This window comes from Dipodomys spectabilis, unplaced genomic scaffold (genome assembly GCF_019054845.1).
Source record: "Dipodomys spectabilis isolate Male_0828 unplaced genomic scaffold, ASM1905484v1 ptg000094l, whole genome shotgun sequence".
In the NCBI taxonomy this organism is placed as follows: domain Eukaryota; kingdom Metazoa; phylum Chordata; class Mammalia; order Rodentia; family Heteromyidae; genus Dipodomys; species Dipodomys spectabilis.
Genome location: NW_024870771.1, coordinates 16193446 through 16215194, shown reverse-complemented (window position 1 = coordinate 16215194; position 21749 = coordinate 16193446). Strand labels below are relative to the sequence as shown.

General features: G+C 41.9%; 1 protein-coding gene across 5 annotated transcripts in view; it reads right to left on the bottom strand.

Moving 5' to 3' along the window:
• Positions 1 to 21749, bottom strand: part of Sctr (secretin receptor) — a 69027-nt gene that overhangs the window by 43366 nt on the left and 3912 nt on the right. For all 5 annotated transcript variants that reach the window (XM_042685160.1, XM_042685162.1, XM_042685161.1 and 2 more), the window contains exon 2: positions 6200 to 6317. In XM_042685160.1, coding sequence (XP_042541094.1) covers positions 6200 to 6317 — 118 coding nt within the window. The remainder of the gene's footprint in view (positions 1 to 6199; positions 6318 to 21749) is intronic.

The following is a 21749-nucleotide window of genomic DNA, read 5'->3' as shown; positions in this document are numbered from 1 at the left end:
CCTGCAAGTCTCCTGGGAAGGAAAAACAAAAAGAAAGTTGACTTTTCCCTTCACAGTGCTTAACCTCAGGACTGAGAAGGAAGGATGGGTACCCTAGCAGAGGATCTATGCCAGGCAGCTGGAGGCTGGAGGAAGATAGCTTCAGGAGGAAAGCCATTGGTGCTCAGATGTAGAGGTGATGCTTAGTGATGCTCCAGGCTCAAGAGCTAGCATGAGGCAGTATCTATAAGGCAACCTATATGAAGGACCAATGTGAGAAGTGCTCTTTTTTCTTTCTTTCTTTCCTTCCTTCCTTCCTTCCTTCCTTCCTTCCTTCCTTCCTTCCTTCCTTCCTTCCTTCCTTCCTTCCTTCTTTCTTTCTTTCTTTCCTTCTTTCTTTCTTTCTTTCTTTCCTTCTTTCTTTCTTTCTTTGTGGGGCCTGAATTCTGGGCCTGGACGCTGTCCCTCAGCTCTTAAGCTCAAGGCTAGCGCTCTACCACTTGAGCCATAGCACCACTTCTGGCTTTTTTCTGCCTATATGGTGCTGAGGAATTGAACCCAGGGCCTCATGCATGCAAGGCAAGCACTCTACCTTCCCAGCCTTTTTTTTTTTTTTTCCAGAGATTAGATCACCACTGCCAGGAAAGGGGAAAGGAAAAGAAAAGGGAAAGTGTGTATCTCCCCAAAACCTGGATTCACAGAATAGTACAGAGGGATTGTGTATTGCACATTCCCCCGTCTCCCCTCTGAGTCAGAGTGACTTCCAGCAGCAGGCTGATATTTCATAGGTCCCAGGGTTTCTTCAGGGTTTACAAGATACAGGTAGTTCTGAAAAATCATCCTTTTATCACTACTATTTTCATAAGAACTGAAATGCTCTTACCTCTCCAGGCCTAGTGCTGTGACTGGGAAATCTGCATGGTTGCAAGAATCTAGTACAGGACTGGGAATGTGGCTTAGTGCTTGCCTAGCATGCATGAAACCCTGGGTTCAATTCCTTAGTACCACATATACAGAAAAAGCTATAAGTGGTGCTGTGGCTCAAGTGGTAAAGTGCTAGCCTTGAGCAAAAGAAACTCAGGGACAATGCCCAGGCCCTGAGTTCAAGCCCCAGGACTAGCAAAAAAAAATCTACTATAGCCTCAGTCGCTTCAACAGATTTATCCATTTCATAGAGTTGTGGAAATGTCCACCTTGTTGGATGGAAGATACGAAGAGATATTTTCAGTTTCCCAAAGAGAAGACTTAGGATGCTACCTCTTCTACTTCAGTGGGGGGAATATTAGTTCCTAATCTATAATTAATTTGGATACAAGATAATATTTGACTTCTAGGGTCTGATTTTTAAGATAGGGTCTCATTTTTTCCCAAGCCAACCTTGACCACGATCCTCCTATTTATACTTCCCTCCGTACTGGGAAGACGGGCACATGCCATCACATCCGCCTATTGGTTGAGATAAGAGTCTCTCAAACTTTTTGCAGGAGCTGGCCTCAAACCAGTACCCTCCAGATACCAGCTCCATGAGTAGCTTGAATTGCAAGTGTAAGCCACTGTGCCTAGTTTACCACATATTGTTTTACCCTACCAGCTGGTAAGGTAGCAAGACTTTATAAGTGCTTACAACAAAATATCATTTATTTCAATTGATCCAAACAAATGTATCTTTTTTGTTAATCGTGAAGATTTGTTCATAAAGACAAATTTTGGGGACATACCAAGATATCTATACTCATTCACTCATTCCATACCTCAATTTCAACTAGAAAACAAGCAAAAAGCTTCTCTAAGTGTTTTACTTATAAGATGTCAATTTCTAGTCCCCCTGTATGTTTATGAAAAAAATAACAGCCTTCTATATTCAGAAGATATTAATGAATTCATTTACTATTGAGTCGTCTTTCTAATGATGATAGTTTGGTTACAGTTTATGCTTTTTTAAAGAAAACTTTGTGTAAAACTCTGTGTAAAAGAAAATGTCTCACTCTCTTTACATCTGTCCATATAAAAGTACTCTCATCCATCCATTGCTGTATTCTGACCTGTTTAAAACCAATTTTTGTGCTTGTGGAAACCTGGTCTCTTGGGACTTAAAAGTGAATTAAAACTGCTCATAAGTAAACAAAATTGGATATTAAGTTCTTGTGCTCATTTTAGCAACAGTAATAAATTATTTAATTTCAGTGAAAAAAAGTAACTGAACTTCTCTCCCTGATGTCTGATTATCCTTTATTTCTTGGTACTAGAACTTGAACTCAGGGCCTAGATGCTGTTGCTTAGCTTTTTCACTCAAAGCTAACACCTTACTATTTGCACCACAGCTTAAACTTCAGCTTTTTGCTGGTTAACTGCAAATAAGAATCACAAGGTCTGCCCAGGCTGGCTTCAAACCCTGATGCTCAGAGCTCAGCCTACTGAATAGTCAGGATTACAGGCATAAGCCACTGATGCCCCCCTTACCCTTTATTTCCTCCTCCAGTTGCTAAAGGCAAACATCTAGGTGGAGACATCCCGTAGTCTCCCTCCTTCACCTCGTCCCCACCAGTTCATCCCTGAGTCTGCCCAATATTGCCACCTAACAGCCTGCTTCCCTCCCCTACCTGCACCTATTTTCTTGGTCCTGATTTTCCCAGTGCCTGCAATCTCACTGTGTACTGAGGCCCTATAGCTCCTGTAGCCCCTATCCAGGCTCACCTGTGCCCCAGCCCCCTGCACTAGAAGTGAAGGTCTGTGAATGTTGCTTCCTGCCCCCACCTCTGACCACTGGAGAATGGTGGCTATGTCCTCCAGAGCCTTTGCTTCAAGGGGCTTGTGGATGCAATTCCTTCTACCCACAAGCCACAGGGATAGGTTTGCTTCCTTCCTGCTCAATCTCAGTTGTTTGTTGTTGTTATTGTTGTTTGTTTTTGTTTGTACAGGTACTGGGGCTTGAACTCAGGGCCTTGAGCTCTCTCTTGGCTTTTTTTTAAATTCAAGATTGTGCTTTATCCCTTGAGCCACAGCCCCACTTTCAGCTTTTTTTTGCTGGTTGATTGGAAATAAAAGTCTCAAGAACTTACCTGCCTGGCTTGGCTTGGAGCTGTGATCCTCAATCTTAAGTGTTCTGAGTAGCCAGGATTACAGGCCTGTACCACCAGTATCTGGTTCTCAGTCTCAGTTATTATACTCCTGATGATTACCTGTTTCTGGGGACCCACAAAAAGACACCCTAGCTAGTCCCAGTGATAGCACCCTTGCCCAGATGGCTTGCTCCCAGTGGGTCCCCGAACTTCTTCTTGTCCTCCAATCAGGGGTCCTCACTGTGATGAGGGCAATCTTTCCCTCACGCAGACAATCACAGCACTAGACTCAGAGGCTCTCCAGGGCTCTCCATCTCCCTTTCAAGATAAAAATCCTCCAAGTGACCCAGGAGATCCTGTGTGCTGTGGCCTTGTGGCTGCCTCACATCTGTTCCTGGTAGCAACCAGGGCTGCTCAGATCTGGGTTCAAACACCACCTTCTCCCCCAGTCTCAGGCAGAACACACACTCCTTATTTATCTCATTGTCATTTTTCATGGACTCATAATTAACTGAGGCATGTCTCTCTCCTGCCCAGTCAGAAGAACTAAGGCATACTCCTTATGGTCTAGCCTTCTCTTCCTTCTCCGGGAGCTGGCTGTGATAAGGCAACCACATGCATAGCTAAAAATCCCACCTTCAGCTGGAAGCCAATAGCTCAAGCCTTTAATCCTAACTACTCAGACGACTGAGATCTGAGGATCATGGTTTGAAGTCATCTCCAGCAAGAAAGTTCATGAGGCTCCTATCTCCATTTTTAAAAAGCTGCAAGTGGAGATGTGGCTCAAGTAGTAGAGCATCAGCCTTGAGCAAAAAAGCTCAGGGACAGTGCTTTACTTAGGCCCTGAATTCAACCCCTAGGAATCCCCTTCCTTCCTCCCCCACACAAATAATTTCACCCTCCAGCCTCCATTGTAGCCAGGATGGTCCAGCGGGGAGGTAGAACCAGAAGCCTCCTGGACTTGCAGGAAAGCTTGGTCTCTCAGGATGCCTTATCATCCTTCTTGATGCACAGAGACTCTCCTCTCCTCCCTGGAGGTGCAGCAGCCATTGTATCACCAAGAAGTCAAAAGCCACACATGAAATTAAAGGGCAGGGAAATCTGAAATATCTGACAGCTTGGAACTTTACACCACCTCTGGGCTTTTTTTTGCAACACACAACCAAGAAACCCCTATTTGGTGAAGGATCTGCTCCCAAGCATTCCTAAGCAATGGGCGGGGTCTGGGCTAGCTCACTTGCCTCATGTTCTGTCCTCTAACATCTTCACCTGATACCAGCAAACATGAAATCAGTGTTATCTGAATGAATGCTTTTAATTCCATAGTCATCTCTTAAAATAGACACAGGGATAGAGGCCTTAGCAATAGAGACATTAGCGATTTGTTGAAGATCACAAAGCCATCTAAAAGACTGGGTTTCTTTATTTGTCCCTTTACGTCCCTTTGTCTTTTTAAGTTGAAGTCAAATCATATATTTTAAAGTCGACCATGAACCATGTAACACGTGCAATTCAGTGGCATTTGGCTTATGCATAATCTAATGCTATACAGCAATCACATTTTGAGATATTTTCACACCCCAAAAGGAAGCCCTGGATGCATCTTGCAGTCTCTCCCCCACTGACCCCAGACAATCCCAGTCAACTTCGAATCCAATTCCTGTGCTAGTGGATTTACCTAATCTGGGCATTGCACTGAAGTAGAATCAACATGTGGTGGCCTTTCGTGTCTGGCTTGTTTCACTTGGCACCAAGGTTTACCTATGTTGTCGTGTGCATTAGTATTTCATCTCTTTTTAAGGTTGAATCACAAGCCATTGTGTGCAATGATCCCATTCAATGTGTCCATTCATCCTTCATGGACGTTTTAGATTGACCCACCTCTTACCTGAGATAACATGCCTGCTGTGAACTTTGGATACCAATGTTGGAATTCTTGCGGAGTTTCTTAATTCTATACTCTTAGCTGAGAATGGCAAGGAGAACTTAAGAAAGGGAATGATTTTATCCTTCGTGCTTTTTTGAGGGGTAGGGGTGCTAGGGATTGAACCCAAGACTTTCCACTCGCTAAGAAAGTGCCCTACTGCTATGTCCCCAATACTTTCGTTCTTAATTTGTTTTTGATATAGTGCCTCACTAACTTTCCGCCTGGACTTGAACTCATGACCTTTCTACCTCAATCTCTTCAATTAATAGCTTGAACTGCAAGAGAGCATCGCCAAATCCAGCCTTTTATGTTGAGATGGGTCTTGAAATCTGTTTTTGCTCAGACTAGCCTGGAACCACAGTTTTCATGATCTCAGCCTCCAGTAGAGTTGTGATGACAGGCATGAGCCACTGGTACCTGGTTTTTATATACTTTATCTCATCTATTGTTAGAATTCTCATCCATTCTATAGATAAGGAAAGGGAAGGTTAAATCATCTGCCTGCAGTCATTCAGCAAGTATGAGACCTCAAGTTTTCCAAGCCCCACACTGAGTCCTCTTCCCACCCTCATCTAAATCATGAAGGCAAGAGCATGCATGTGAGGCATATGACCTCACAGTTTCTACAAACTCTCACCTTTTGCACATGAAGAAGCTGGTGGTAAGAAAACACTGGCTAGCTAGGCACCAGTGACTCACACCTATAATCCTAGCTACTGTAGAGACTGAGATCTGAGGATCACAGTTTGAAGCCAGCATGGGCAGGAAAGTCCATGAGATTCTTACCTCCAATTAAACAGCAAAAAGCCAGAAATGGAGGTGTGGCTCAAGTGGTAGGGCACTAGGAAAAGCTAAGGGATAGAACCCAAGCCCTGAATTCAAGTCTGAGTACTGACACAAAAGAGAAGAGTGGATGGAAAGGGAGAAGGGAGAAAGAGAGAGGAAAGGTGAGAAAAGAGGGGAAAGAAGAGAGGGAGAGAGGAGGGGAAAGGAGAGAAAGGGAGGAGAGAAAGGAAGAGGAATGGTCTGGCTCTCTACACAGGTCCAAGACAGGAGTGGAGATGCTAGCTCCTTCCTCTGTATAGACCATTATGGCCCCAGGTGATTGAGTGAGCAGTACTGGATTTTTCCCCAATCTCCAACCCACCCTGGCCTTGAATTCATGCTCCCTCAGCCCATGGCAATGGACACAATCCACTTGCAGAATGCACCTGCGTTGAGGTGGGCTTCATACCTGGCACTGGCAGCTCCAGGCTCGCATCCTCTCTGTCTCTGGAGAGCTCCTGCAGGCACTGGGTCTGCTCCTCCTGCATCACACGTAGCACATCACACAGGCGGGGCAGGACTCCAACCTGAAAGCCCAAGCCAAGGGTGTCACCATTGCCACACATCAATCAGATTAGCTCACGGGGATTCAAACACGAGGAAGGCAGAATCCAAGGAGCTTGGGGGCAGCCATCATGCTCACATGACCTGTAGTCTGTCCACTATAAAGCTTGCTCTTAGGTTTATCAAGAGTCTCAAGTTCAAAAAGTAGTTTGTTTCTTGGGCACCTTATTATGAGTTTATAAGACGTATTTTATTGCAGTCCAGCTGTGCAGCCATCTTAGTTTTTGAAAGCTTGTTTTTGAGTCAGGCAAGTTCATTGGACCCCACACTGAGCCACTGGTGTTCCACTGAAGAAAGCCCAGACAATGGGACCACAAAGATGAAGGGGACGGGGTGTGAAGAGGGGCTGGCTCACATCCTAGCATCCTTGCTCTTCCCAAGTTACACTCACTCCACAGCCCTCCTACTTCATTGGTGCCAGAGACTCAATAAATATATGAATAAATGAATGAGCAACTGAATGGACAAAGGAATGGATTCCCACTCTTGCTACAGACATGAGTATGTAATTTTAATATTATGGAGCCCTTCTGGATACATTAGTTCACACAGTACTTTTTTGTTTTTAATTTCTTATTGTTATTATAAAGGAGTTACAGTTACATAAGTCAGGGAAAGCATACATTTCTTTTTGGACAGTGCTACCCCTTCCCTTACTTTCCCAGTTTTTCCCTCCCATCCTGACATACGAGTTATATAGTTCATCTAGTTTCACATAGTGACTAGTGATTGCCACTGCTCCATTTTTTCACCCTTTGTCCCTCCATTTCTGTGTCCCCCCTTATCCTCCCAAAGACAGATTGAACAAACAAACAAGACACAAAGAAAACAAAAACAACAAAGGGAAAAAACCTCTTGTTTCCACTTTCTGGTGTTCATTTGGATAAATAATATATAATCAGAGGCACAAAGGCATTGTGTCTTTGTGTTCCTCCTCTTAGAATGGGCTCCTTTGGTCTTACTGTGTGTGAATGCTTCGAGTCTTGAGTTAATACAATGTTCTTATATATGCAGAGAAGAAAACTGAGTTTTATGGTGATGGGAATGTAACCAGGGTAGCATGCTCAGAATCGTGAGTGGTCTATCTAGGCTGGTTTTGAACCATGATCCTAAGATCTCAGCATCTTGAGTATTCAGGACTATAGATGCCCAGTTAGATACAATCTTTTTAATGCATATAAGCACCCTATATCAGGAAATGTTTGTATTATTTGGCCAACTAGCTCTACTCCTGAAATCCATCTGATATGTGGAGAAGGCTTTTTTTTGGGGGGGGGTCCAGTCGTGGGGCCTGAACGTTGGGCCTGGGCGCTGTCCCTCAGCTCTTCAGCTCAAGGCTAGCACTTTATCACTTGAGCCACAGCACCACTTCCGTCTTTTTTTTCTTTTTGCTTATGTGGTGCTGGGGAATCGAACCCAGGGCCTCATGCATGCAAAGCAAGCAATCTACCACTGAGCCATCTTCCCAGCCCCATGGAGAAGGCGTTTAAGAGCAACTTTATTGATTGATTGATTGATCTATTGCTGGTCCTGGGGTTTGAACTCAGGGCTGGGGTGCTGTCCCTGAGTTGCTTTTGTTCAAGACTAGCACTCTACCTCTTAAACCACAGCATCAGTCTTTTTCTGAGTAGCTTATTGAAGATAAGAATCTCATAGACTTTGCTGCCTTGGCTGGCCTTGAACTGTGGTCCTCAGATCTCAGCCTCCTGAGTTGCTAGGATTACAGGTGTGAGCCACCAACCAGTGCCTGGCTAAGTTTGTATTTAACAGGAGGAATAAAGATAGGCTTCTACGTCAAGAAAATGGGTCAGATATATATTTTATTACTTGAAATAAACACAAACACAATCCTAGATATTACAAAAAACAATAAGAAGATTTGGAAAGGTGGAGCTGAGAAGGCAGGTGAGCTAGAGTCCTCAGGGCTAGGGACTGATAATCTAGTGACTTCTGCCTTGTATGTCATAGCACTGGAGCTGAAGAAGCCAACCTTAAGGAACAGTCACCAGGTGCAAACCAAAAAAGCCCCAACCAAAGCCTGCTCTCACTAGCCAAAGACAAGACAGAGCTCTTGCCAAGACAGAAGACTTTTCCATACAATCTTCCTACTCCAGCCAAACATCCTTCCTCCCCAAAAAGGCCAAGAGGGAATCCAGAACATCCCTTTGTCCCCCAAGAGCAGGAATTGAACTGGATCTCTGAGGCTTTCACTCATTGGCTGGTACTCTACCACCTGAGCCATGCCTCCCAACCTTTTTGCCAGCTATAACATGGAACTTGAGCCTTGGTGATGTTGGGGGTAATGTGTATGTTTCATGGGGCCTACAAACACTGGCCAGGTCAGAGTTAGAGAGGTCAAATGGGCAGCTGGAACTTTCATCCTGTCTGTGGTCATGAAGGCCCCAGTTTGTGGTGTCAGTGGAGATGATTTTCTGCCCCAACAGAAGCAATGATGTGCTCCTCAGCCCTGAGGATGGCGTCAGAGGAGGCCTCATAAAGATCTAGGATTTTCTTGTGGTCATGAACCTTGCAGTGTTGTTGGAGACCATGTTGTCACTCTCCCTCTCCCCTACCACCTGTAACTACCAGCACCCTTGCAGGTGTCAGATGACTCAGAATAAGAAGCTAAACTTCTATTTCTACCTCACAGTAAATGCACAGCACCCACCCACCCCTCCACCTGTCAAAAAATTAAACAAGAGTTTAAAATAAAAACCAATCTCAAAATGTAATATTCATCCTACTGAGAGCTAGCAGGATTTCAGATGTGTAGAAATACAAGAAAGATCCCAGTGCTGATGGTTCATGCCCATAATCATAGATACTCAAAGGCTAAAATCAGAAGGATTGTGGCTTGAAGCCAGCCTGAGAAAGAAAAGAAGCCACAAAAGTGCTTCTATGAAACATCTGGCAAAAAGCTGGAAGCATGGCTCAAGTAGTAGATTGCTAGTCAAGTAAGCAAGCCAAACAAGCATGAAGCCCTGAGTTCAAACCCCAGTGTCTCAAAAAGAAATGAAAAGAAAAAAGAAGTAAGGGTAAAGGAAGGAGGGAAGGATGGAGAGAAGAAAAAAGGAAGGAAGGAAGGAAGAAAAAAAGGAAGGAAGGAAGGAAGGAAGGGAGATAGGGAGAGAAGGAGGGAGGGAAGGTAGGCAGGAAGAAAGGAAGGAGAAAGAGAGATTTCAGCAGAATCAGTGAGTAAAGTTAGCGAAGAATCAAATTGAAAATGACAACAATTAAAATTATATATTAGAATTGAAAAAGACAATAATCAAAATTAAAAGCTCAGTATATAGGTTTAAAAACAGAATGGGAGTTGATGGGAGACACAGTAAGAATTAGTGGGGCAGAAGGCAGAATAGTAGAAATTATTCAATCTGAACAACAGAGGGAAAAAACTTAATATAAAAAATAAAAGATTTTCCCTCTATACGGTATTTTCACAATAAAAATAAATAAATGATAAGAATAAAAGATTTTTTTAGGAACTTGTGGGAGGTATATAAAAATCTAATGTTTACCCCTTAGGAATTTCTGAAGAGAAAGACGGTGCTGCTAAAAACATGTTCTAAGAAATGGCTAAAAAATCCCAGATCTAGAAAGACACATATATTTAGGTTTAACAAGCTGAAAAATCACCAAAAAATTAAATCTAAAGAAATTAAAAGCTCAGAAAACAAACATGAAACACAAAATATCAGAATTAAGCCATTGTACATCAACAATAACACTAAGAATAAATGGTCAAAATATATCAAGTAAAAGAGATATGGTGCATAATAGTTTAAAACACAAACTATGGGTGTCTACATGAAACTTAAATGGCAAAATATTTAACTAAAATTATACATAAGCAGCTAAAAGCCTTAAAAAAAGATAAGTAATCCAGATGTTGACCAAAGAAATCAAGTGTGACTATATTAATATAAAATAAGGGTGTAGAGCCAAAACAATAACTAGACATAGAAAAGGACATTGCATAATTTAAAGAGACAATAAGAAACATATAGCAATCTTAAATGTACATGCACTAAAAACAAAGCTTCACAATATGGGAAGCAAAAACTGATAAAGAGACAAATACACAACCTTTGTTTCTTCACTGCTTTCTTAACAAGTGATAGAACTACTATGCAGAAAATCAGCAAGAGTATAGAAAAATACCATCAACCAACACAATACACTCAACATTTACAGAATAATTCATCCAAGAACAGGAGAATACACATTTTTATCATGTGCATGTGGAATATCTACCAAAAAGAATATATTTTATGCCATAAGATGAATCATGACCAATTTAAAAGAGCTAAAATCATATAGGATGTGTTTACTGAGCACAGTGTAATCAAACTAAGAATCAATAACAGAAAGAAAACAGTACAGTCTCCAAACATTTGGAATTAAGCAACAAGTTTCTAATCAAAGCACAAATTCAGTATGAGAATCAATCAACATAAGCCACCATATTAGCAGGCAAAGAAGAAAAGTCACATTATGTAGAAAAATTGTTTACCCATTCAACAAAGTTCAATACCTTCTCGTGGGGAAAAAAAACCCCAAACATTTGGACAAATAGAAATAGAGGGGAACTTTTCTCAAATTGATAAAGAACATTTTCAAAAATTTGCTAAACCTTTCGATGTTGACCAACTGACTGTTTTTCCTTTAGGCTGGCATGAAGGTAAGGATGTGTGCTTTCACAATTTTCATTATACTACCAGAAGTTCTAGCCAGCACAATAAAACAAGAAAAATAAATAAGGGCATAGAGATTATAAAGATGGAGCACAATTTCTACATGATTACCTATGTAGCAACCATTGGAATCAACAAAAAAAAATCTCCTAGGACACAGAAAAATGTTCAGCTAAGGTCTTAGATTGTAAGCTTATTTAGCTTATACAAGTGAGTGCATAGACACCAAATTATCACTACAAAGCTTCTTTGTTTTAGCCCACTTTGTGTCACTGCAGCAAATACCTGAGAAAAATCAACATATAAAGAGAAAGGGTTGGTTTTGGTTTATGGTCCTGGCTGTTTTTTGATCACGAATGATTGGGCATTTATTGCTTTGGGTTGGTGGCAACACCTCATGGCAGGAACACATCATGGAGCAACCCATTCACTTCATGACAAGGAATGAAGAGAAGGAGGAAGATATGGAATCTTCTGGTCACCCCTAGTGATCAGAAGACCTCCCTCTTGGACTACTTAAAGCTTTGCCACCTCACAATAGCACAAAGTTGGAGACTAAGCCTTGTAACACATGAGATTGTGGGAAACATTCCAGATCCAAACTAGACTATACTTAGAATCATTTACTTTTTAGGTAGAAATCTAGCAAATGTACAGATTTATGTGTTAAAACTTACATAATGCGTATGAAAGAACTCAAACACCCAAATAAATACAGGGACATTCAGATGCTTCTCAACTTGCATTCTCTTATAAACCTTTTGTAAATGAAATGACTAGAATTCAAACTGCAGTAATGCATTCAACCTACTGAGCATCACAGCTCAGCTACAGTACACACTAGAATATTAGCTGTTTGTTCTGATGACAACTGGGAGCTACAACTCATTGCCACAGCCCAGTGTCACCAGAAAGGATAGTACTACCTAAGGCAAGCCTGGGAAAAGATCTAGATTTGAATCCCAATGTTTGCTACCATTTTCACACCTATGTAATGCCAGACATCAAAAATCTAACCACCCTAACTGGAGGACTATCTGTCTAAGGCCAGAAGTAGAACTGCTGGATTATAGAGTAATGCCCTTTTTAATTTTTTGGAATCCCCAAAGCACTTTCAACATCAGTTACACCATTTCATAGTAAGGGTTCCAATTTCTTCCTGTTCTTTACTACATTTGTTATTTTTCTGTTGTGTTTGTTATTTTACATTGGCCAGCCTGGTGTGTACAGTGGGTCATTCAATAGTTCTGTTAGCTGTACCTTTCCATTGAAATGTACTAAAGCAAGGTCATTACTTTCTTTACATGGGTCCACCACCATACAATGGTATTCTGCTGAAAGACGGGGCCTAAGGTTCCCAAGGGATGATCAGCAGAGAAGGATGTCCCTTGGGATGGTTGGAAGTGGCTAGATACAGCATGCTGCTCAGAGGAACAATGTACCTGAAAGATACCTTGTTGGGAAGATGTAAAATAAGTCCCCTTATTATCTAAATTAACCTAGAGAAGGGGAGGAGAGGTCAATACATGTGGATATACATATACTCATTTATGCACACATTTTTTATTTTATTTTATTTTTTATTGTAAAGATACTATACAGAGGGTTACAGTTACATGAGTGAGGTAATGAGTACACTTCCTATTGAACATTGTTACCCCCTCCATTGTTTTCCCCCTACCATCCTTTCCCTCCCTACCTTCCCCGAGGTTCTTTTTTTTTTTTTGATTGTGATTCAGTGATTACATAATTTCCAGAATTTCACGGTATTGTGGAATAATGATGCTCATTTAAAGTCATTCTAAAGTTCATTCTAACTTTCCTGGAGCAAATTTTCTATCATAGTCCATAACATATAACGGTGTTCACATGTTATATACCATACATGTGATCAGCAGCATGGGGATATTTAGTAGTGGTTCGACCAGATGAGTGGGAGTTCTTTGTTTCTTAAGTCCTGTTAGTTTTGTTGTATCACCTAACATTTTGGATTTAGCATCCACTTATCAGGGAGACCAGGTACCGTTTGTCTCTTTGCTCTTGACTAACCTCTATGCACACATTTTATATACTCACTAAAAGTATTAAGGATAACAACTCAAAATTCAGTGCAGAAAAAATAAATAGAAGAATCAATAACTTTATATAAAATATTTCTCTAAAATAAGAACAGTTCATTTAAAAGATTCATTTATTTTATTTTATTGTTTGTTTATTGTACTATGCTTTAAACTCAAAACCTTCAAGTCTCTCTTGGCTTTTTCACTCAAGGCTGACATTCTTCCACGTTTGACTTTTTTTCTGGTTAATTGGAGATAAGAGCTCCATTTTGGGCTTTTGTTGTTGTTGTTGTTAATTGAAGATAAAAGTGCCACAGACTTTTTTGCCGAGGCTTGCTTCAAACCTGATCCTCAGATCTCAGCCTCCTGAGTAGCAAGGGATACAGGTGTAAGCCACCAGTGTCAAGATCTCTCTCTCTGTCTCTCTCTGTCTCTCTCTCTCACATACACACACACACTCTGAACTTGTGTTAGTACATTTGTTTCCATTTATCTGTACAAGTGCCAAAGAGCTGTACCAGCTCTCCAAAGGCAATCATTTCCAGCTCCTTTTAGTTGTCTTTTTTCTTTTTTAATCTTCACATTTCAAAATTAGGCTTTAGATTGAACTTTCTTGGTTTATTGAAGGTTTCCTAAGCCTTCCTATTGTGGAAGATAAAGATTTAGATGTTTTAAAGTGTCCTTATAGGTTATATGCACTTTTCTTCATTCAATTTTTAGTGAAGCAAATGTTCAGTATTTAGAATGGCTTCTTTTGACTCTGCAATATTGTTGGCTGCTGAATCACATCACATAAAATGACTATGTCTTGTACGTTTTGTTTTCCCTGCATGCTATTTTATTTGATTCGTTTCTGTATACCTGTGGCTGATTTTTCAAATATTCCCAGCACTGACACAACACTCGAAGTCTTATTTTCTTTTCTTCTGGGAACCTTTCCCCAGGGTCTTCCTTTTCCCTGCTCAATCTGCACTCTCTCAGCTGGTTAGTTCTGGATGCCCTCTACCCTCATCTCCCACCTGGAGTCTTGTTTTCTAGGTTCCATGTCCATTTCCTTGGTTTGCACTCTGGCTTTACAGAAACCCAGAATTCTCTAGCAACTCTCTAAGAAAGCATACACAGTGACAACCTTTTGAATCTTTGCTGAAGATTAATTTGATTAATGTGAAACTATTTATTTGGATAGAGAATTCTAGGGTGAAATCATTTTTATTCCCACTTTTGAAGGCATTACTCCCCTTTCTTCCTATGCAGTTTATAACAAAGCCAATTGTGATTCCAAACTTTTTTTTGCTGTGCTGTTCCTGGGGCTAACACTCAGGGTCTGGGTGCTTGCTGTCTGAGGGCTTCTTTTGCTTACGGCTAGCACTCTACTTCTTGAGCCACAGTTCTGCTTCTGGCTTTTTTTTGTTGTTGTTGTTGGTAGTTTTAGTGAAGATAAGTCTTAAAGACATTCCTGCCCAGAATGGCTTCAAACTATGACCCTCAGATCTCAGCCTCCTCTGAGTAGCTAGGCTTATAGACTTGAGCCACCAGCACCTGCTCTGATTCCAAATCTTTTGCATATAATTTTTAAATTTTCCCTTTAGAATTATTTAGGATTTTTCTTGGTTTTTAGTTTCTTCAGAATGTCTTGCGGAAATGGTTTTCTATTTGTTCACTGGTTGGCTATTTAGTGACCACTATGGGCTACATTTCTGGGAATTTAAAAGGTATTGTTATTCTATTATTCTATTATTTTCTCTCTTCATCTCCTATCTATTGACCTAGATGCATGTTGGTTGAATAATCAACAACTTAGACTGATCTTCCAACTCTATTATCTTTCCCTGTTATTAAATTAATGGTACTTTTTTATTGTTAAAATACTGTACAGAGGGGTTACAATTACATGGGCAAGATAATGAGTACATTTCTTATCAAACATTGTAGCCTCCTCCTTTGTTTCCCCTTCCCATCCCTTCCCAGCCTCCCCCCCCCCCACCCACCCAATCCTTATTCCCCCCTTGCACCAAAGTTGTAAAGTTTGTTTTCGACATAACGACTTGTACATCTCATTGTTGCAATGAGTCCACCTGTATCCCTATTTAAACGATTTGTTTTTCTCCTTCCCCTCCACAAATTATACCGACATCAAATATATGAAAGCAGGGGTTATACTGTAGGGGAGAGTAATGGTACTTTTTATCTTTATCTGCTGTCAAATTAGTGGTATTTTTTTCTTTGTAATCTTCTGTCTAGGAGCTCTCTTACCTGTGGAACTAAATGGTACCTTTGAAGATAAATGATAACTTTTTCATGCCAGTCCTAGGGCCTAATTGCTGCCTCTGAATTTTATTTACTCATGCTCATGCGCTGCCACTTGAGCCACTGCTACACTTGTGGATTTTTTTTTTTTTTTTGGTGCTTAATTGGAGATATGAGTCTCATGGACTTTTCTGTGCAATTGGCTTCAAACTGCAATCCTCAGATCTTAGCCTTCTGAGTAGGTAGGATTACAGGTGTGGGCCAATGGCACCCAGGTAATGGTCAACTTTTATACATTCAGCTTCCAAGAAGCCATTGTCATTCTCAGATTTCCTGTTAATATTCTTGTTTGTTGCCTGATAGTTCTATGACTAACATTCATCATCCAAGTTTTAGGGTATTTTTACAGTTGGTAGACATTTTTTTTTTTTGGGTCCGGTCGTGGGGTCTGAACTCTGGGCCTGGCCGCTGTCCCTCAGCTCTTCAGCTCAAGGCTAGCGCTCTATCACTAGAGCCATAGCGCCACTTCCTGCTTTTTTCATTTTGCTTATGTGGTGCTGAGGAATCAAACCCGGGGCCTCATGCATGCAAGGCAAGCGCTTTACCACTGAGCCACCTTCCCAGCCCCTGGGTAGACATATTTTAAGAGGTATATTCAGTTTATGAGCTAACAGATCCTTTCTATGAAGAAATCTCCAGCTCTGTGCTGGTTGATTTATGCTGCGTGGCCTCGTTTTACAGATTGGGCCCAAGGAGAATGCCTGATCCTGTTTGGGATAATCTATGACCTTCAGGATAGGTAGTACTGCAATGGGAAGTAAAGTCAATGTCTCCCATTCATAAAACATGCACACCTGGGAGCTACAGGCCATCCATAGATTGTGCTTTAGAAAACAACAGAATAATCCACTCCACTGAGATGGAGCATAAGGGAGGAAGCAGGTCATAGAGTTTTGTTAGCTATTACAATGTTGATTTGGGGCTCCTAAATCTAAAATGCCAACATGCAGGATGATACATAATAAGAATAAAATTCTGAAGAACGTGAAGGGACTTAATGTCATTTTTTTTTTCTCTACAAACATCATAATGCAGCTCTCTGCCTTCCAAATGGAGACAGGAAAGAAATTGTTTCAGGGAGGATAAAGGAAACAATCCCATGGTTTCTCTTTACAGAGTGAAAAGTAAGAAGATGGAATTCGCTATGGTTTTTCTCAGCTCAAAACACAAAATGTCAGCCAATATTTATTATACCACTGCATACCTCAGCAGCCTGCCCAGCACTGAATCACAGAGGCAGATGGGAAATTGCTCCTGCCCTTGAAGCTTAGCTCCCAGCGTCCAAAAGGTGCAGAGAGGCCAATGGCCAGTGTGTGATATAAGTGCCCTAAGAGAGAAAGAATTGGGTGGGAAGGCCTCTGGGGGAGGGTGTGGGGCCGGGGTGAGAGGCAGGAAAGGTGATGCTTGAGAGACAGCTGGGGAGAGCATAATGCATCCAGATAAAATGGGGGTGAGGAGCAAGGGCTTGAAGGACCAGCATGTAGGAAGTTGTGGATATAATAATCAGTAGGGACTCTGGCAATGGGGACCCCCCGGAGGTGACTCCACCCTTTAGAAGTGAGGACTCTCATGCCTAAGAGCAATGTCTCATGAACAGATATCATGAGATATCACATGGAAGAGGCAAAACCCTGAAGCAGCGGGCAGTAGACGGAATGTGAGGAGGGTGGAAGGGGTTCTGACCCCCGTGAGTCAGATTTGGGTTACTTGATAACTTTGAAAATAGTGAAAGCAAACCTATACTCTTAGCTTCTCAGGAGGCTGAGATGTGAGGATGGACACTCAAAGCCAGCCAGGGCAGGAAAGTCCAGGAGAGTCTAATCTCCAGTGAATCAGTAAAAAAGCCAAAAGTGGAACTGTGGTTCAGGTCGTAGAATACCAGACTTGAGCAAAAAAGTGAAAGACAGTGCCCAGGCCTTGAGTTCAAGCATCAGACTGGCTCACATGCCCCTCCCACATATACACAAGATAAAAGAAAATAATGATCCAGGTGTTGGTGGCTCACGCCTGTCATCCTCGCTACTCAGGAGTCTGAGATCTGAGGATCACAGTTCAAAGCCAGTCCAGGCAGGAAAGTCTGTGAGACTCTTCTCTCCAATTAACCACCAGAAAACCGGAAGTAGCACTGTGGCTGAAAGTGGTAGAGCACTAGCCTTGAGCTGAAGAGCTCAGGGACAGCGCCCAGGCCTGAGTTCAAGCCCTATGACCACCCCTTCCCCCCAAAAAAAAATGAAAAAAGAAAAGAATGAAATAGGACAAGTGAGGGAGATTGAACTGACTAAAGGAAGTTTGGATGGTCGGGATAACAGTACTGCAAGCAAAGTGAGGCAGGTGAGGAGCCAAAGATAGAGTTGGGAGAGTGGTCCTAGCGGAGCTGAGAAGGTGCAGTGTGAGGAGAAGCAGAGAGGTGAGCAGAAGCCAGGAGTCCATGTGCAGCAGAAGTCAAGGGAGGATAGTACATCAGGTGGGAACACCCAGCATTGAGTGCCTGTGACAGGCTGGGGTGCCATGGCCCTCTGCCAAGGACAGCAGGTGTATGACTCCTAGATTCATGTTATTATTCATAATGTCCCTTCTCTGAACCAAACTGGGTGGTGCTATGGCTAGAGTGAGTCCCAAAGCTCACATGCTTGGAACCTAATCCCTGTGCAATAATGCAGATGAGTGGGATGATTTAGAGACTAGGAGGGTTCTACCTGTCTCGTGCTCTTCTGCTTCTCACCAGGAGATAGCACAGTATGAAGGCTCTCAGTCTCAGACTTCCCAGCTTCCAAAACAGAACTACAAGAAATCAATCCCTATTCTGTAAAAACTATCCTGTCTCAGGTATTCTGTTATAGCTGCACAGAAGAGTCTAAGGCACATAAATGCTTGTATTTTTTTTCCTTTTCTCATTGCTGTGACAAAATACCAGACACCAATTAAAGGAGGAAAGATTTCTTTTCACTCAACAGTTTCAGAAATTTTGATCCATTATGGTGAGGAGGGCATGGCAAAGCAATTTAAATCATGTGGCCAGGAAGCAGAGAAAAGGAGAATACAGGGAAAGATACAGACCCACTTCCTCCAACTAGCCTCACATCCTTACCAGTTCCCAACAAGGCCATCATATTATGAAGCCATCAAGGAATTAACCCATCCATTAGGTCAAGTTCCTCCTGACCTAATAAATCATCTCTGGAAATGCTCTCACAGACACACACAGAGGCATATTTATTGATACCATAGGGGTTTCTTAATCAAGTTGCTAATGAAGGTTGGCCATCACATTGTCCTAGGTAGGACCAGGACTGAGAAATGTCCAGTGTGTATAAATGGCAGACTGCTATGGGAAAAGTTATTCAACATCATCAATCCTTAGGGAAATGAAAATCAAAACCACAATGAGATTACCATTTTGTATGGTTATTAGAAAAAAGACAAGAAATAACAAGTGCTAGAGAGAATGTGGAGAAAAGAGAACACTTCCACACTGTTGATGAAATGCACATTGTTGCAGCCACTATGAAAATGACCTATAAGTTCCTCAAAAACTTTAAAAATAGAACTGCAATGTGATGCAGAAATCTCACTGCTGGATCTACTTGAGGTAAATGAAGTCAGCACCATTCCACCATGATATCTGCATTCTTACATTCATTACAGCAGTGTTTACCATAGTCAAGATATGGAATCAATGTAAGTGTCCATCTACAAAGGAATGGATTAAAGAATGGTATAAAACAATGGAATATTGTTTGGCTTTATAAAAGAAGGAAAGTTTGCTGGGGGAGTTGGGGGAGATGGGAAGGGATGGGAAGGGGAAACAAAGGAGGAGGCAACAATGCTTGATAAGAAATGTACTCATTACCTTGCCCATGTAATTGTAACCCCTCTGTACGATATTTTCACAATAATAATAATAAAATAGAAAATGACAACACCCAAGCCCTGAGTTTAAGCTCCAGGACAAAAAATAAAAGTATCAACATTGCAACAATGACAAGTGATCGAGTTTAGAGGGGAGTGTACAGCATGGTGACTACAGTTAATAGTACTCTATCATGTACTGGATATTTGTAGAGAGTAGATTTCAAGGACTTTCTACAACGCACAGCACTAATGAGAGACTCACTCTGTGAGTGATAGACAGGAGTCAGGCTGCAGTGTGAGAGAATGTGAGACCATGAGCATGAACTTGTCTTCCAAGAGCCAGCTATCAGGGGGCAGATGTGGGGCTCTGGCAGGAAGGATAGACAGAGCTGAGGGAGAGTCTTCTACCAGATCCCTGTTGTGGAATTGAATGAGCTGATACATCTGATGAGAAAAAGGTAAATATTGGATAAGATGGTTGTCAATGTGTCATCTGCAGAAGGAAAGCCCTGAGGATAGGTATGGGATAATGCCATAACTTGAAAATGGTGCGTAGACGGAATGTTTGTGTCCCATCTCCCAGCCAGACTCAGGAATTGAAACTCCAATCCTCATTGGGGCTGTATTTGGAGAAAGAGCCTCTCATGAGGAAATTAAAGCTAAATAACATTATAGAAGCCTGATCCTAAAGGATTCATGCCTTTACAAGAACAGATCCCAGCAATTCTCTTGTCATACTACTCAGAGGTGCTCACGGGAAAGGCTGGCGAGGACAGAGCGACTGCCTATCAGCCAGAAAGCCATCTGTTGAGTCCTCAACAGAAACTAGCCCCTGCTAAACCTCGATCTAGACTTCCAGTCTTCAGAACTAAGAGAACATAAGCCTGTATTGTTTAAGCTAGTCTATAGCATTTTGTTATGACAGCCCAGCTGCTCAGGATGGATGGGAAGGAAGAGAATGGAGAAGACAATGTAGACACATCCATCAGGGCAGGTTGTTGATTAGAGGAAGTTTATCCATAGTTCTTTGATTCTCAGGAAATGAGAGGAAATTCCATTTGCTGCAAATGAGCATACAAGTGGCAGGTCAGGAATGTGAAAAGACAGGTAGCCACCAGGCACACCTCAGAGAGCCATGTGCCCAGAAGAGTCTCATTTCCTCAAGTTTGCACAGTACTGAGCAGCCTTGTGTTTATAATCAAAACAGCATAGATAGGATTTGAATGTTGTGGGTGTACCTTGGGCTGCAGGACATCCCCAAGCCTGGGTGAACATCAGTGAGAGAACTCCCAGCATTCTAAAGGGATGGAGGCTGGTAGCCATTGGGGGGCCACTGGAGGGGGTGGCCATACTTATGGAGCTCTAATCCTAGGGAATAAACTTTCAAAAAGGTACTCTTAGCCCAGCACAGTGACTCAAGCCTATAATCATAGTTATTCGAGAGGTGAAGATCCAGAGATCACTGTTCAACATTAGCCCAGATATAGAAGTTTGCAAGACTCCATCTCAATCAGTGGCTGGACACAGTGGTGCACATCTGTCACTCAAGCAACAGAAAGAAGCACAAATAATAGAACTGTAGTCTAGGCTATTTCAGGGAATACATGAAGGCTCTGTCTTGATAATAACCTGTATACAAAGACTGGCAGCTTGGATCAAGTGATAGACTGCCTGCTTAGAAGGCATGGAGGCTTGACTTCTCTTACTGTGACAAAAGACCCAGGAAAATCAACTTACAAGGAAGAAAGATTTATTTTGGCTCAAAGGTCCAGAGATGTCAGTCTATAGTCACTTGACCTTGTTGCTTTGGGCCTGTAGCAGCACAGCACATGCTGGTGGGAGCCTATGGCCGAGGAGGCTGAATAATATCTCATGGTAGCTAAGAAACAAAAAGAAAGGAAGAGGAAAGAGCTGGGATTCCAATATTCCCTTCAAAGTTTTCTCTCTGTGACCTCACTTCCTCTCACTTGACCCCCAATTCTTAATGATTTCTCCATGCCCAAGTGCCACAAGCTGGAGACTATACCTTCAACACACTGAGCCTTTGCAGGTCATTCAAGATGCAAATTATAGCAATCTGTTTCCATCTTTGGACTCAGATTCCCTGTCACCAACACCACTGCTCCAAATCTGACATGTAACAAATGCCTACTGTCAGTCCTGATGATGTATCTCCTCAGCGTTCAAGATTGGGGTTCTACCTACTCAGGGGCGATTTTGCCTTCTTCTGCCCACAGAATAGTTGGCCATGTCTACAGATATTTTCTATTATCACAACTTTGGAGAGAGTCTTCTGACTTCTAGTGGATAGAGGCCCATGGATGCTATGAGGCCTTGTACAGTGCATAGGACAAACTCTTCCCCCAACAGAGAATTGTTTAGCTCAATTGTCAACATTTTCGAAGTTAAAACAAATATACTTGAAGGAAAACTGCCAATCTGAGTTCAAACTTAATGAGTTCAATGGGGTGAGTGTGGAAGT